The following is a 16,482-nucleotide window of genomic DNA, read 5'->3' on the forward strand; positions in this document are numbered from 1 at the left end:
TTCATATGCTAGGTCTCAATCCAACTAGTACTCTTGATTTTACATCTCTTCCTACCACTTAAATTTTAGTAGTTATGTTGCAAAACAAGCAATGAACATCAAGACTATTAGAGAAAGTAATTGAGTGCATTATTAAGTAAAATAAAAGGTATAAAGATATTCCAACAAACATAGTGTTGAAAATTAAAAATTATATTCTCTCAAAAATTTAATTATAACATATGAAATTCTAAACCCTTGTATACATTGATGACGTGATTTATTTTTCTAATAACATAGATCTATCAAAAATCTAAATTGATTATTTTTAAAATAATAAAGAACTCTATATTATTATATTTTCAAGCACTTTCTAAACATATACTAAAAATTATCGCATATTTCAATACATTTTCTCTGCAAGTTGGTGAATATAAGTTTATCATTCCAAGCTTAAAGTACTTTGAGAACACTTAATTAGATAAAGTTGGCGAATAGAAGTTTATCATTCCAAGCTTGGATAAAGTACTTTGAGAGCACTTAATTAGATACTCCTTTATTTGCCTGTTTGTCTATCTGATTGATCTGTCTAGCCGATTTAGTCCATCTGCCTAGTCTAGCCTAGTATGTTTATCTATCTAGTTTGTTAATCTAGTCTAATATGGTTTATGTTGGTAATGAGAACGTATAAATGTGGAATTGTTCATAATGCACAGATTGTCCATATTTAATTGGGGAAAATTATCATACTACTCCCGGTGGATTCCCATTATATAAGCATCCAAGTCATTTATCCTAAAGTGGGAAGAGCGACGCAAGAAAGAAATACAGAGAGAAAAGGAGAACGTCCAAGTAAGGGAGGGATTTGTTTCATGGATCTGTGAGGACTTTCCTATTATGTAATCGCTCTTTCGACGACAAGCATCATTCTATTACAAAAGAAGTTGTCGGAGATTTTGGGAAAATATAGAATTTATAAACTAAATTCAAACTTATCTGTTGAGAGACTTGAACTGATAATTTCAAGCTGTCGACTAAGGGTCGAGTCCTTTTTGGTGAGTCCTCTGTCAAGAATCCCGAGTGCCTAGTGATCGAGTTCAACTGCCAAGTGGCCGAGTTGGGGAAGCAAGTCGACCGAGTAGGGAAGCACGTAGCCGAGTCGATCAAATGTCCGACTGAGTAGTCGGGATTCCAAATAGAGTGCCCGTGTAGAGTGCACAGGAATTGAGGAGCTGAGGTCTGCGTTTAACGCAAATTCCTTAAAACAGGTTCGTCCCACTTTCACGGTGCTTTGAGGTTTTTGTGGGTCGTCTGTTTCCCAGGATACAACGGCTAAACCGCAATCTCCACCAAGTACAGGTGGTCGCGGTGAACTGAAAAATACCTGAATGCTATCACCAGTATTCTACCAAGCGAGAGATGCCCGACAGAGAGGAACAGAGAGGGAGATTATATTAATGTGTGTTTCTTATTTAAGCGTTACGGCAAAAAGAAGAATTTAGGTGGCAAAATTGTCAGTTAATTTGTTTGGGCGCACATAAGTCATGCTCGGCCAACTTGGTTCAGTGCAATCTAGACCCTAGATCTACATCCCCTTGCGCACCAACACAAAAGAGAAAGCTTCTACTAAAGTATTTGTTCACAACATACATGTTTGAGAAACAATATAAACCAACCATTAAGTCTTGAAACTTCTAATGTGGGACTAAAGTCCCATGCACAATGAAATCTCCTTCATCCACTCCACCACTTTCCATTCACATTTTTTTTTCCAACACATTCTTTTTCAAAAGATCGCTTTAGGAGATCACTATAAATTTTACAGGCTTCATATTTTAATCGCACATACATATCAATCTTGTTACAGTTTACTTATCTCTGATCTAGTTTGTTTAGATGGTCTATCTTTCAGATCTATCTATTTATTTATCTGTTTGGTCTATGTGGTATTGTTTTGGTTTTGGATTCTATTTTGGGTTTTAGTTTCTGAGTTTTGGGTTCTCTAGCTCCTGGTTTTTGAATTTTGGTCTCTTTAGTTTCTGATTTTAGGGTTCTGGTTTCTGAGTTCTAGGTTCTTTGGTTTCTAGTTTCTTGTTTTTGGGTTCAACTTTAAGATTTGATTTCTAAGTTCCGCTTCTAATTTCTTGTTCCCAAGTAATAGTTCCATTTTCTAGTTTTTGGGTTTTGGTTTATGAGTTTTAGTTTCTAGGTTCTAGTTTTTTTGGTCTTTTTGAGTTCTATAGGTTCTCTTATGGCTTTTGTCTTGGTTTTAGTTTTTGACAGAAATATATCAAAAATATACTAAATCTGTATTTGTGATACTTTAGACAAGAGCAATATTTAAAATGTTGAGAAAGAAAATGTATATCTTTAATGTTTATAAAGAAGATGAAGATGCAAACTCATCATCATGTTTTTTTTTTTCAAATGGTACAAGCACAATAGATGCGATGTCTCATTTTTTTTTTATTCATGGGACTATAGTACCATGGTAAGATATTCAGATTGTTACTCAGTATGTACGGTTTCATCCCCAGCTATAGTTTATTTGTAGATTTTTTTTCTCCAAATGAGGGCGCAACCAAAGAATATTGGGCTTTTGGGTTGGCCGCCACGTGTGCTTCCAAATTTATCTTGATGACCGGTGGAAAATTTCCATGGGGCCTGGCCGGTCACCCTAGAGATAGTCAATGAGGCTAACTGGGATTATCATTGTTTCCCCCAGGACTATGGTGTCGTAGTAGGACATCCAAGTTGTCATCCAGGTACTCATGGTTCGATCCCCAGCTATAATGTATTTGTAGAAAATTTCCCTCTAAATGGAGGGTGCAACCAAAGGTTGTTGAGTTTCTAGGTTGGCTGATATATACGCTTTTCGATTTACCTTAATGATCGATGAAAAACTTCTATAGAATCCGATTACCTCCAGAAATAATCAATGAGACTAATTAAAATCATCTTTAATGGATTGTGTTTAACACACTAGTTATAGCAACTTCTCAAATAGTGCACTCAAACTACTTCATGATAGTCAAACATTAAAAGTAGTCACCACAAGGAACATATAACTTCATGGTATGGTAGTGTTCTTTTAAAAATTTATATTATATATTATACCATGAGTATGTTGGGATTCCAATTAAAATTTCATATTGGGATTACATAGAAAAGATTATGGCGTTATAAGATCAAAGATACATTTATTAATATTAGATATTTTGAGTGGAGTTCAAAATTAGATCTATGAAAATTTAGGTCCACCCTCTAAGTTTATTTTACATATTAAAAGTATTTAATTGGACCATGATAGTTTGAATGGATGGCTTATCTTATTCCATTCTAGTGATTTTGAATAATAATTTCATTTAAATTAATAATATTTTTCTCTATTGATTTATAGTTCTTCACAAAAAAATTTATTCTATAGGGATGGGCTCGGTTTATGTCATCGATCAATTTGATAGGAAAAACTGAACCCAAAATAATTCTCTTTGGTTCAAAAAAAGACCAATCCAAAATCAAATTGAAATTAACAAATACTGATTTGTGGTTATGGTTATTGGGGTTATATATATGGCTAGGGTTAGCTAATTACTACGCGTGCACACACACTCTCGGACACACACTTGCGCGCGCGCACACACAATTTAGGCTATCTATCTCCTAAATGTTATTCTTTCATACCTCGATTATTTTCACCATCATCAAGATCTCATGCCAAAGGTAGCCCTTTTCTCATTATTCGCATCCATGGTAAAAAAACATGAAATTAATAGAGTGCTAGTAATTCAGACCTATATATTAAAACTAACTATATATTGATTGAAAAGCACTAAACAAAATTATGTTTGAAAAACAGGTTGAAATAAAATCTATTTTAAATCAGAGATAGAGAGAATTACACTCCACAACTTTCAGAGTTTGAAGTACTTATGATATTTTAAATACTAACAAGTCTTGTCATTCAATTTTTAATTCGATTAGACTCTCCAGTAGAACACAAGAAGGCCATGTGACCAAAAGAAAAGAAGAAATAAAAAGAAAAGAAAAGAAAAGAACCTTTTAAGTTTTCAGTAGTTTTTAGAAGAAAGTGTAAGCATCTCCAAGTGTGGAGGTGGGCATGTCCATCCTTGCAGCCCCCATGAAGGAGCTTCCATTCATGACGAGTCCATGCCATGAATTTAGTCCCCCCATCGCTGCCTTGGTCTGATCCCCACCCCCACCTTCCTCCATGTCCTTGCTGCATGCCCCTACTTCATGGCCGCCTTGCACTCTTCTTGGTTGCAGATCTCCGTCGAAGGACAAGAACCCCTCTTCTGAACCGTAGTACAGGTTGCTCAAATCCTCAGCGTTTGGAATAGTATTCAGATTATGATGATCATTAACAGAGGAGGCAGCAGTAGTAGTGCTCCTCAATATGTCGAGAAAGCTAGGGTTTGCGGAAGGGATGATATTATTAACTGCATTATGCCCTAGAAGAAAGCCATTATTGTCATGTGGTTGCCTGTGAAGGCCAGCAGCAAAGGCTAAGGTCAGGTCGTCGGAGAGGTGAGGAATTGAGGGGAGTGGAGGGAAGGAGTTGGCTAGCAGGTTGGCAGTAGTACTGTTGTTGTCGAGGTCAGATGATGGCTTGTTGATTTTTGTGGAGGATGCTGCTGCCGATGCCGACGACGACGATGATTTTTTGTTCTTCCGGCAGCCACCTCCGACGGGGACATTCCTAAGGGAGCCCCCTTGGGTCCAGTACCTCCTGCAACTCTTGCAGAAGTATCGCGGCTGCGAGAGACTGTAGTTGTTGTAGTAGCAGAACTTGGTGTTGGTGGAGGCGCACCGAGGGCACTTGAGAGCTTGCTCTGGCTGAGGCCTTGCCTTCTTTTCTTGCCCTTGTGCTTGTTGTTGTTGTTGTTGTTGGTTCTTGGGGTTTAACACCATTCCTTGCGACTGATGATGTCCAATTAATGGCTGCAATATATGACTTTCCATTCATATTAATCAATCAGGAATTAAGAACATAGAATTTTCTTTAATGGATAATTAGCTGATCGAATCCAGATCAAGAAAAAGGATTCTTAATTAATTTTCTCTAACTTTACCTTCGACTGATTTTCATAAATCAGAAAAAGAAGAGTTAATTACATAGAATTTTGGATCTTGTTAAATCCTGCACAATTTGGTTCTTACCTGCTCTGAATTCAGTTTCTATAGCAGTAGCTAGGTCGGTGATCAAACGATCTGCAAGAGATCTATGACAAACGGGTGACGTGTTTGGCTCTGTGATGATCAGGCTGCCGACAAGAACTGGTGTAAACGATACGGAAAGAGCCCTATTAGCTAGGAGCTTTAATCAGAGCAAGAACAATGGATCATGCAAGGGGGGGATGTGTCAGCTTTTAGAAAAGCTGCCTCTTTCAAGGCATGGAGATATATCTTTCTAATTAATCAAGCGATATCGATCGAGCTAACTTGCACCCGTTGCTCAAGGGCAAAGTGATGATCGAGATTCGCGTGATCTAGGTTAATTAATAACTTTTTAAAAAAAAAAAAAATCAAAAAAAAAAAAGCAAGCATGAGATGAGGAGGACTGAAGCTTCATCTATGTCCGATAATTAAAAGACCTGTAATTCATTCAGTCAGGAAAAACCCTAAATTCAGTGAGGAAGCAGGTGGCCATACAATAAAACCAAAAAACTCAATAACCCAAAGAAAAAGAAAAAGAAAACATCTAGGCGATACTGGCTGCAGATGGATCTCTCATGATCATAGCTAGTGAAGTATAGTTTTAAGAAAGTACATACCTGGAGTTTGTGAGCAGAAGAAAGTTCCATGCATGCAGAAGGCGATGGTGGTGGTGCTGACTGCTGAGAGAGGAGCTAGCTAGAGACGAGGAAGAGGCAAGTAAGGAAAGGAAAGGAAAGGGGTGAGAGGTGAAGTGAGCCGGTGGAGATGAGAAAGAGAGAGAGGGAGAGGGGGGAGGGTGTGGGAATGATGAGGGTGTGTACGTGAGGAGGGGAAGGCTGCGGTGCTGTCTGTTATGTGGCTTGCACGCTGGGAAAGATACTCCAGCCTCATCCACGCTCCTCCTCGACCGATTAATTAATTAATTAAACTGGAGATGGAGAAGGAGGAGGAGGAGGAAGAAGAAGGGCCCACAGCGGCATGTCGCTCAACAGTGTGGTTGGGCCCACGGCCGACACACTGATGATGAAGCTCCACATGCCATTGCCATTGCCATTGCCATTGCCACCACCATTTGTTTGTTAGGTCTCTCCACTGCACACCACCACAACATATAAAACTTATGGTGCTTGAAGAATCTCTCTTAATTTATAGGTCAAAGACCACCACTGTGATTTTTTTTGTTTGTTAAGGAAACAGATTGAAGGTATTGCTGTGTGACTTCGAGATTAAGGTTCGAGTCATATAAACCACTTCTTATAATTTAGGATAAGACTCTGTATCGTATAATAGATGATGCTTTCTTCAGATACTGCATTGACACACATTCTTCTTCAAAGAGGGAGAATACAGAAAAATAGTTAAGATTTAATTAGTTTGTTTAATGCAATGGAAGATATTTATGATACAACTTTTGACAATTTGCAGTGTAGAGTACATACTACAACTAATGAACTCAACTTGGTCCCCCTTAACTTTTCTGATATATAAGCTTGACTCCTTTAGAGCCACTGTTCTAATAAATGATGCAAAAAGTTGCCGATGAACTACTTTTTGATCTCTCTTAGTGTCTAGGACGGTGATGTACGTAGATTATATACTATTTTATACATGTTTTTACGCACATTTACATACTTTGAGCATGCTTGATCTATGCATTTTTATACTTCCAGCTTTCCTTTTAGCATATTTACTCTTTTGGTTCGGAGATATGCTTTTTGTGCATTTTCTGTACACAGGAGTCGATTTGGTGAAGAATCTACATCCTTGGGCAAGCATTGGAGGAAACAAAGGGAGAAAGCACCGGGCTGTGTACCTCACACGGCCCTGCACTGGTATGGAGCTCGGGCCGTGTGGAGTTTGGCACCAACAGAAGTGGAGAATGACATGGCCGTGTGAACTTCACACGGCCGTGTCAAGATTTGAAGCCAACCAGAGCAGAAGCCTTACATGGCCGTGTGGATCTACACGGTAGTGTGAGGTTTCCAGAGACCAAGCAGGTGTGGCAGTGTGCACCACACTGCCGTGTAGCATTTCCAGAGAGCAGAGGGTCACACGGCCGTGCAGTTTTGGCAGAGAAGGAACTGGACATGGCCGTGTGAATCTCACACGGCCGTGTCACGGGGCCGCGTGGCACCCGATTCCCTCCTCTATTTAAACCCTCCTTCATGAATTGAAAGGGGATCTCTCCCCCTTTGGGAGAAGGCAAGATTTGGTGGTTTCCTCCCATTCTTGGGAGGATTTCTGGGCGATTCAAGGGGAGTTCTTGGCGATTCCGGCTCCGGAGCGAGGATTGGATCCGAAGACGAAGTTTCTTCGTAGATAAGTTTTCTCTTTCCCCCTTTTCTTGGTTTCTTGGATTGGGGATTTAAGGAATGCTTGTATTCTCTATTTCTTCGGGTTTTCTTCCTCGATTCATGGAGTAGATCTTGTATTCTAGGATGAAGGGAGTATTTGTATGATGGATTGATGTAATCTCTTATGGATTTGTCATTCTCTTGTTTCAATGACATTATCTTGTTTGTATCAATTAGATCTTGAACGATTAAAGATGATTCGTGCTTAATTCTCATTCTTGATTAATTGTTTGAATTTCTTATGGACTTTGTAAAGATAAACTCTCACTCGATCATCCGAGGGATCCACGTGACAGGTGCAAGCCCGTGTAAGGACGTTTGAGAGACAATTTTGAAGAGGAAATAGGAATATTCAAGAGAGTAGGATGGATTTTGTGATTAGTTTCTTGTATCTTGATAGATTGATAAGTCGTGGGCTTCTACGTTGATATCCGAGGAAGGCATAGTAATAGGTGCACTTCTGTGTAAGGACAACATAGGTTCATGTCTAATTAATCCTATTTAGATACATTTCTCAGTCCTTAGCCGGTTGTCTATTGCAAGAGAGAACCGGCAACTTTCTACATGTTTGGCAATTGAGGGATAAGAATTGGTGAACCATTTACATTCGAGAAATCCTACAAAGAAACCGAAACTCCTAGAATCTCCCTTTATCATAACCCAAAACACTAAACTCTTGTTTGTTGATCTTTAAGATTAGATTTGTTTACCTTACTTTGCTTTTGAAACGATTGGATAGTTGTTTGGCTAATTCGCATTGAGACATTTCTAGTGCTTATTCCAGTACCTGTGGATACGATAATCTTTTATATTTCTTGCGACATTTCCGTACACTTGCGGAGAGCGAACAAGTTTTTGGCGCCGTTGCCGGGGACTGCGCTATAACATTAGGAATTATCAATTGAGTTAGACTAAACATAACATTTGTTTTCCTTTACATTTGCATAGTTGTAACTAATTTTTTTTTTTTTTTAGAATTCTCTTTCTATAAGCTTTTCTTTTCCTGAATAAGATTCTTGACAATTCTTTTTGTTGCAATTAAAATTATAATTCTAACTTTGCATGCTTGATTTCTAGCACTCTAATCTAACTTTTCTCTATTTTCTCTTTTGATCTAGTTTCTTTCTTCTTTTCTTTTGTAAACATATCTTGCAATCTTTAGCATTTGAATTTATCTTTTCTTTCTTGTTTTCATTATGCACTTTCTTTCTTGCAATTTAAATTCGACATTTTCTTTCTTGCTTTTCATATTGCATTTTATTTCTTGTCTTTGATTCTTCATTTTATAATTTTTTTTCTTGAATATCCATGAGCACTAACATGTCAAGCAGGCCCATGAGAAATTTTTCTACACCAATTTCTGCAAGATTTTTGTCTCCCATTGTGCAACCTCAAATTGAAGCAGAAAGTTTCCAACTAGACCCAGAGTTAATTTTTATGATACAAGGTCACAAATTTGGAGGAGAAGTATCAGAAAGTCCTTATCTGCATCTTGAAACATTTTTAGAGATTTGTGATTTGGTGAAATGTGAAGGAGTATCAGCAAATGCAGTTCGATTGATGACATTTCCTTTCAGTATCAAGGATAAAGCAAGGACTTGGCTATATTCTCTCTGTCCTCAAAGCATCACAAGTTGGGAACAATTGGAGAAGCAATTTCTGAATCATTTTTTCCCTCCAAGTAGAACGGTGTATATGAGGAATTGCATAACAAATTTTTCTCAGGCATATGGAGAATCATTATTTGAAGCATGGGATAGATTCAAGAGTCTTCAAAGACAGTGCCCTCATCATGGTTTTGAAAAATGGCTGATTTTGCACATATTCTATGGGGGAATTTCTTTCTCAGACAAGACTTTATTGGATTCATCAGCTGGAGGTTCTTTTATGGACAAAAGTGTAGATGAAGCTTATTCGTTAATTGATTAAGTGACATTGAACTTCCATGAATGGTCGAACAAAAGTTGGATGGAATTTCCCTCAGATATTCAAGAAGTGCAAGCCATAAATGTAAGAGAGCCTGTCAAACAAAATGAAATTCAACCACCTAAAAATGTTGAAATTCACAAGTCACAGAGTGAGGAGTTCAAACATTTGGGGGCAAAGCTTGATAGTATTGTTTCAAAATGGTTTAAAGAAGATCCCCCTTCTACACAGTCAAGATCTAATGAAAAGTGTGATGATGTTGGGTTGAGAAGTGGCAAAAATCATGAAGAACTTCTGAAGAATGACATGTTTAGAATTGAGGAGAAGAATAATAGAAGATCACAAGAACTCAGTTCCATTTCTCTAGGAAGTTCCCAAAGGCCACAAGTACCTTTCCCTCAACGATTTATCACACCAACATTAGATAAGCAAGTTGGACCTCCTCCAAAAGCTCAAAGGGAATTTGGGAAAAAGGGAGTTCAGTCTTTCCCAGGACCTTCACTAAGGGTTCCTTTTCCACAAAGGTTAGTGGGGGTCAATGAAAATAAAGACTTCGGCAAATCCTGTGACACTAATATGGTTGAGTGTAGATTTTTAAATATATATGAAGATGAAGATTTTTCAGATGAGGATTTTATTGATAATGTAGTGGTAAATAAGTTTTCAGATCTACCTCAAAATTTTATAAGGTGTTATAGTGACATTGAATTTTCAGATGATGAATGTGATGTGGTAAATCAACTTAAAACTGCAAGTGAAGTTATTGATCCTCTTGTTATTGATTCTCCTATTGAGGACATAGATGTTGGTTTATTTTTTGATGTATGTGTTGATGATGATGATATGGAAGAATGTGTAGGGAGCTGTGTTGTGGAAGCAGCATCTCAAGGATCACCACCTTTGTCAAGACAACCCTTAGAGGTTTTAAGAATTGATCATGTTGTGGAACAATGTGTAGGGACTTATACAGAACTAGTAGAGTCTCAAGAATCACCATCATTGATATCATCAACACCTAAGCTAGAGCCAGAACCATCATTTGATTCAGAGGAAGTCACATCTACATGTTTAGAAATTTCAGGTATTTCTCAGCAAAGTAAGGTTAGTATTTCTTGTGATCTTTTGGAAAACTTTATGGAGGTACCTATAATTGACTTTGTTGGATGTGATTCAGTTTTTTTTACTTATTCATCTTATCTTGATATGGTTCTAGCTCTATACTATATAACATGCTTGTGGGAGATTTGTTTTTCTTTTGGATGTGCAGATTTCACATGGGCCAATAATTGGAAGCTCAATCTGAACCGTCTTCGACCACCTGAAAAAATTTCCAAGAAGACGAAGATGGAGAGAGTTATACTTTACTTTGTAGCTCCTTTGATGAAAGCTCCCTCCATAATAAAAGCCCTTGGTAGGAGGGTTCTAAAATATCTTACCCCTCCAAGAGCAAGATTTAGATGAATCTAATGAGGTGGTCGAGCTAATGACCTTAAACAAGCGCTTCTTGGGAGGCAACCCAAGTTTATTTTCCTTATTTTCTTTTATGTCTTTAGTTCTCTCTTTATAATAAACATGTATCCTCTACTTAATTTTTCTTGTCATCTTATTGTTGTAGAATTCAAAGTTGTGGAGGAATGTGAGTATTGGATGGAGGAGTATCTTTAAAAACATGAATGTAAACCATTTGGAGCTCATCACTTGGTAACTTCTCTTAAAATCTCCTCCACATTGTTTTTAGTTTTCATTGGGACAATGAAAAATTTAAGTCTGGGGGGATGCATTAGATACATTTGATTTGCTTTGTTTGTTTTTGTTTTTGCTTATGTCTTGCATTTTGTTTTGATTTTTTGTGGCATACATCTTGAGAACATCAAAACTTCACTTATATGCTTTCTTGGATTCAAGTGAAATGTTAGCACGATTATTGTCTTGATTCATGATGTTCGAATGATGCTAGTAGTAAACTTTGTGTAGTTCTTTTTTTCTCTATCTTGGGTAGCATGAAACAAGCTAAGAATCTTATGGTGATGAGTTTTAGTTTTGGTTCAACCTTAAGGATGTTATCTTCACTACACTTGTGCTTGATGCTTGAATAGTTGATGTCATTGAAATAGTCATGATTCATCTTGTTTGCTTAGTACTTGGTTTCCATGGTGATTTCTCAACTTTCATTTTGGTTACTGGATGAGGCTCAAATCATTAAAGCTCATTTGGAAAAATCAAAATATCCCAACATGTGTGCTAAAAATTACATTTGTGAATGAGTTTTGCACAATGCAAACACTTATAAAAAAAAAAAAGGAAATAAGGGATATAAAAAACAGTTGTCATGAGTGGAATCTAGCAAGTCACCCCTTTGAGACCGAGTTAGGTTACTGGGGAAATGACTGTTTAGCTTCTCTTGAGATTGAGCACACCTTTGAGACCTTGGGTTAGTTGAGAAATATGAACCAAGTGAATGGTGAGTAAGTGCCTATCACTGGTTACTTGTCTTTCACTGGAAACACTAGGAATTCAAATTTGATGACGACTTGACTAGGACATGGATTGAAACTCGAAGAGTGTTGAGTTACTTTTACACTGTGCACAAGATTCTTATGTTTGAACCATACTTTACTTGTTTCTATGATCATGCTTTCTAATGAAACTTTTTGATAGAGTTAGGAAAGTGCACTAGGTTTTATGAATGTGTTGTAGAACATATGAATTTAGACTGCGGCATTTTGCTTGAGGACAAGCAAATGTTTAAGTCTGGGGGTGTGATGTGCGTAGATTATATACTCTTTTATGCATGTTTTTACGCACATTTACATACTTTGAGCATGCTTGATCTATGCATTTTTATACTTCCAGCTTTCCTTTTAGCATATTTACTCTTTTGGTTCGGAGATCTGCTTTTTGTGCATTTTCTGTACACAGGAGTCGATTTGGTGAAGAATCTACATCCTTGGGCAAGCATTGGAGGAAACAAAGGGAGAAAGCACCGGGCCGTGTACCTCACACGGCCCTGCACTGGTATGGAGCTCGGGCCGTGTGGAGTTTGGCACCAACAGAAGTGGAGAATGACATGGCCGTGTGAACTTCACACGGCCGTGTCAAGATTTGAAGCCAACCAGAGCAGAAGCCTTACATGGCCGTGTGGATCTACACGGCCGTGTGAGGTTTCCAGAGACTAAGCAGGCTGTGGCCGTGTGCACCACACGGCCGTGTAGCATTTCCAGAGACTAAGCAGGCTGTGGCCGTGTGAACCACACGACCGTGCAGTTTTGGCAGAGAAGGAACTGGACATGGCCGTGTGAATCTCACACGGCCGTGTCACGGGGCCGTGTGGCGCCCGATTCCCTCCTCTATTTAAACCCTCCTTCATGAATTGAAAGGGGATCTCTCCCCCTTTGGGAGAAGGCAAGATTTGGTGGTTTCCTCCCATTCTTGGGAGGATTTCTGGGCGATTCAAGGGGAGTTCTTGGCGATTCCGGCTCCGGAGCGAGGATTGGATCCGAAGACGAAGTTTCTTCGTAGATAAGTTTTCTCTTTCCCCCTTTTCTTGGTTTCTTGGATTGGGGATTTAAGGAATGCTTGTATTCTCTATTTCTTCGGGTTTTCTTCCTCGATTCATGGAGTAGATCTTGTATTCTAGGATGAAGGGAGTATTTGTATGATGGATTGATGTAATCTCTTATGGATTTGCCATTCTCTTGTTTCAATGACATTATCTTGCTTGTATCAATTAGATCTTGAACGATTAAAGATGATTCGTGCTTAATTCTCATTCTTGATTAATTGTTTGAATTTCTTATGGACTTTGTAAAGATAAACTCTCACTCGATCATCCGAGGGATCCACGTGACAGGTGCAAGCCCGTGTAAGGACGTTTGAGAGACAATCTTGAAGAGGAAATAGGAATATTCAAGAGAGTAGGATGGATTTTGTGATTAGTTTCTTGTATCTTGATAGATTGATAAGTCGTGGGCTTCTACGTTGATATCCGAGGAAGGCATAGTAATAGGTGCACTTCTGTGTAAGGACAACATAGGTTCATGTCTAATTAATCCTATTTAGATACATTTCTCAGTCCTTAGCCGGTTGTCTATTGCAAGAGAGAACTGGCAACTTTCTACATGTTTGGTAATTGAGGGATAAGAATTGGTGAACCATTTACATTCGAGAAATCCTACAAAGAAACCGAAACTCCTAGAATCTCCCTTTATCATAACCCAAAACACTAAATTCTTGTTTGTTGATCTTTAAGATTAGATTTGTTTACCTTACTTTGCTTTTGAAACGATTGGATAGTTGTTTGGCTAATTCGCATTGAGACATTTCTAGTGCTTATTCCAGTCCCTGTGGATACGATAATCTTTTATATTATTTGCGACATTTCTGTACACTTGCGGAGAGCGAACAGACGGCAATGGAAGAACGCATGAAGAAGCATAGTGAAACTATATCGCAATAGTTGCATTGGTCTACAATGGCCAAATCTATGAACTAGATACAGATTAAGCCTTGGTCTATACAATAGAGTTAAAGTAATTCATCTCTAAACTTGATCAAATATTATTTGTAAATATTGTTGAAAATTAAACTTGATTTTGAGATATTATGATTAGGATAAAATGAATTGAATTAAATAAGTAAGTGATCTAGAATAACTATGATCTAGAATAGAGTAGCTTATTCTAGAATGTACCAAGGAATTATCTATACTAGTAAATTATAGTGGAATAGTTTAGAGAGTTCTAGATAGATTTTAATAGCCATTAGATGGACTAGATGGACGATGTGTTGACACAATCTTAACCATTAGTTAGGAGGTGCAACTAGTATAACTAGGGGTGAACTCTCATTTTGTAACCAAGCTAAGATTTCAATACAAATTTTGTTCCCTCTTCTATCCAAGTGCAATTCCTCTTCCAAGCTTTTCATTCTAACAAAATGATATTAGAGCTCAGTTGATTTCTACATAAGAGAAATGGCAAACAAAGGTATGGTTCCCTTCCAAGTTTCTGTGCTCAAAACAAGTAACTATGACAATTGGAGTATCAAGATGAATATACTCCTTGAAGCTCATGATGTTTGGGAGGTGTTGGCTAATCCTAGGAAAACGTACTGGTTCCACTGTCCAAAAATTTTTTGTACAAGTGTCAAACCTTTCCTTAAATAACCTATTGTGTTCTTTAGAAGTTAAATAAGGAATCACAGACAGAACTTAACATCATTGATTTCAAATTTAACTTATCTGTTCTTAATGGTTTAGATTTGAATCGCAAGCGGAACTTAACACTATTTATTCAAATCTACCTAAGTTATTAATTCCATAAATATTAATTTCTAAAATTGGCTTCCAAGACTGCATGGCGAAGCACATGGCCTTCTTGAATATGGGAGCAACCACCACCGCCTAGACAAAGCCTTTTAAGGAAAGCTAATATTTATTTCCTTAAATAACTCTAGGTTAACCAAAAAGAACAATCGAATCACAAATTCAAAAAAGAAGAAAACACAAAATCGAAAAATAAATTCGATTAAACTAGATTTAATTGCCTCTTGTATTTAGAATTCATACAAAGAAAAATAACTAGTATGATACGGAAGAAAAATACTAGTTATACCTTCTCTTTGTAAGCTAATGACCTCAAGATTTTCTGCCGTATTCCTCGCCTCGCCTTGGACGTCGTGTGGGCGACGATCCTCCAAGATGAACACCACCCAAATGAGTCCTTCCTCTTCCTCTAGAATTCGGCCACCACCACCACCAAGGAGAAGATAGCAAAGGGAAAGGGAGAAAGGAGAGGACCGGCCACCAAGAGATCACCCAAGCAAAAGAATAAGAGTTGTATCTTATGAAGCCCCCTCGCCCCTTCTTTTATATTACTTACCCAAGGCAAATAAAAAAAAAAATTTTACAAAAAATAAAATCATCCAAGAGTTTTTCCTTTTTCCTTTTATTTTTTCTTTTCTTTCCTCTTGATTGAATCAATCACCAAAATTAATTGGATGATGATTTTATTTTATTATATGGCCGGCCACCTTACTTGGGCACCAAGCAAGGTTGGTCAGCCCCCACAAGAGAAAGAAATAAATAATTTTTATAAAATTTTACAAGAAAAATTCTTATAAAATTTTACAAACTCTCTTTCCTAAAGTAAGAGTTAAAAAAGGAAAGTTTCTAAAAATTAAAACCATGTTTTAAAATTTAAAAACTCTCTTATAAAATTTCCTTTTTTAACATGATGATAGAAAATTTTAATTTTAAAACTTATCTCCCTTTTTATCTTAAACCATGAGGATGGTTAAAAAAGGAAAGTTTTAAAACTTTTAAAACTCTCTATTAAAACATGTGGCCTAATTCAAATAAGGAAAGTTTTAAAAATTAAAATCTCTCTTTTAAAACTTATAGTTTTCTACAAAGAGAAGATTTTAAAAATTCAAAACAACCCTCCTATTTGAATTAATGTTGGCCGGCCCCTACAAGCTTGGTCATCAAGCTATAGGGCCGACCCCTATAAGAGGATGTGGCCGGCCATTGCTTGGTCACCAAGTAATGGTCCGACCCCCTTCTTGGACACCAAGAAGAGCCTTACATTTGGATGAACTTGAGGCTACGACAGGGACCTAGAGGAGAAATTGGTTTTGGCCTTCCGATGAGCTTGAGTATCCCATGCTCGCCCTGAACACACAACTCAAGTTCATCGATAATAACTCATTCCATTAGAGAGTTATTACCGCACTACCGCACCAATCCCAAATTACATTATGGGCTCCTTCTTATCATGAGTGTGTTAGTCTCCCTGTGTTTAAGATTATGAATGTCCACTAATTAAGTAAGTTACTGACAACTCACTTAATTAATATCTAGCTCCAAGAGTAGTACCACTCAACTTTATTGTCATGTTGGACTAGGTCTACCTGCAGGGTTTAACATGACAATCTTTATGAGCTCCTCTTGGGGACATTCTCAACCTAGATAACTAGGACACAGATTTCTTCTATAATCAACAACACACACTATAAGTAATATCATTTCCCAACTTATCGAGCATAT

At 37.5% G+C, this 16,482-nt stretch overlaps 1 protein-coding gene and 1 non-coding gene across 4 annotated transcripts; both read right to left on the reverse strand.

Moving 5' to 3' along the window:
• Nucleotides 1-3,915: 3,915 nt before the first annotated feature.
• Nucleotides 3,916-6,257, reverse strand: LOC122017617 (dof zinc finger protein DOF1.8-like). 3 transcript variants are annotated; one of them, XM_042575272.1, is made up of 3 exons: nucleotides 5,775-6,257; nucleotides 5,161-5,277; nucleotides 3,916-4,941 (listed from the first exon to the last, which is right to left on the reverse strand). In XM_042575272.1, the coding sequence occupies exon 3, from the start codon at nucleotides 4,909-4,911 to the stop codon at nucleotides 4,060-4,062; it is 852 nt and encodes a 283-aa protein (XP_042431206.1). In that variant the 5' UTR covers nucleotides 4,912-4,941; nucleotides 5,161-5,277; nucleotides 5,775-6,257; the 3' UTR covers nucleotides 3,916-4,059. The 3 variants fall into 3 exon arrangements, with proteins under 3 accessions (XP_042431206.1, XP_042431205.1, XP_042431204.1); XM_042575271.1 differs by lacking the exon at nucleotides 5,161-5,277 and having other exon boundaries at nucleotides 3,916-4,954; XM_042575270.1 differs by lacking the exon at nucleotides 5,161-5,277 and having other exon boundaries at nucleotides 5,775-6,254.
• Nucleotides 6,258-9,204: 2,947 nt separating this feature from the next.
• On the reverse strand, nucleotides 9,205-9,310 carry LOC122018207. Its single transcript, XR_006121638.1, has one exon. It is a non-coding gene; the product is annotated as a small nucleolar RNA R71 (small nucleolar RNA).
• Nucleotides 9,311-16,482: the final 7,172 nt, after the last annotated feature.

The sequence above is a fragment of the Zingiber officinale genome, chromosome 8B (genome assembly GCF_018446385.1).
Source record: "Zingiber officinale cultivar Zhangliang chromosome 8B, Zo_v1.1, whole genome shotgun sequence".
Lineage (NCBI taxonomy): Eukaryota > Viridiplantae > Streptophyta > Magnoliopsida > Zingiberales > Zingiberaceae > Zingiber > Zingiber officinale.

Coding starts and splice junctions, on each gene's coding strand:
- LOC122017617 (XM_042575270.1), bottom strand. CDS start 5,804: ATGGAACTTTCTTCTGCTCACAAACTCCAG. Junction 4,942..5,774: donor CTTCTGCTCACAAACTCCAG/GTATGTACTTTC, acceptor CATATATTGCAG/CCATTAATTGGACATCATCA.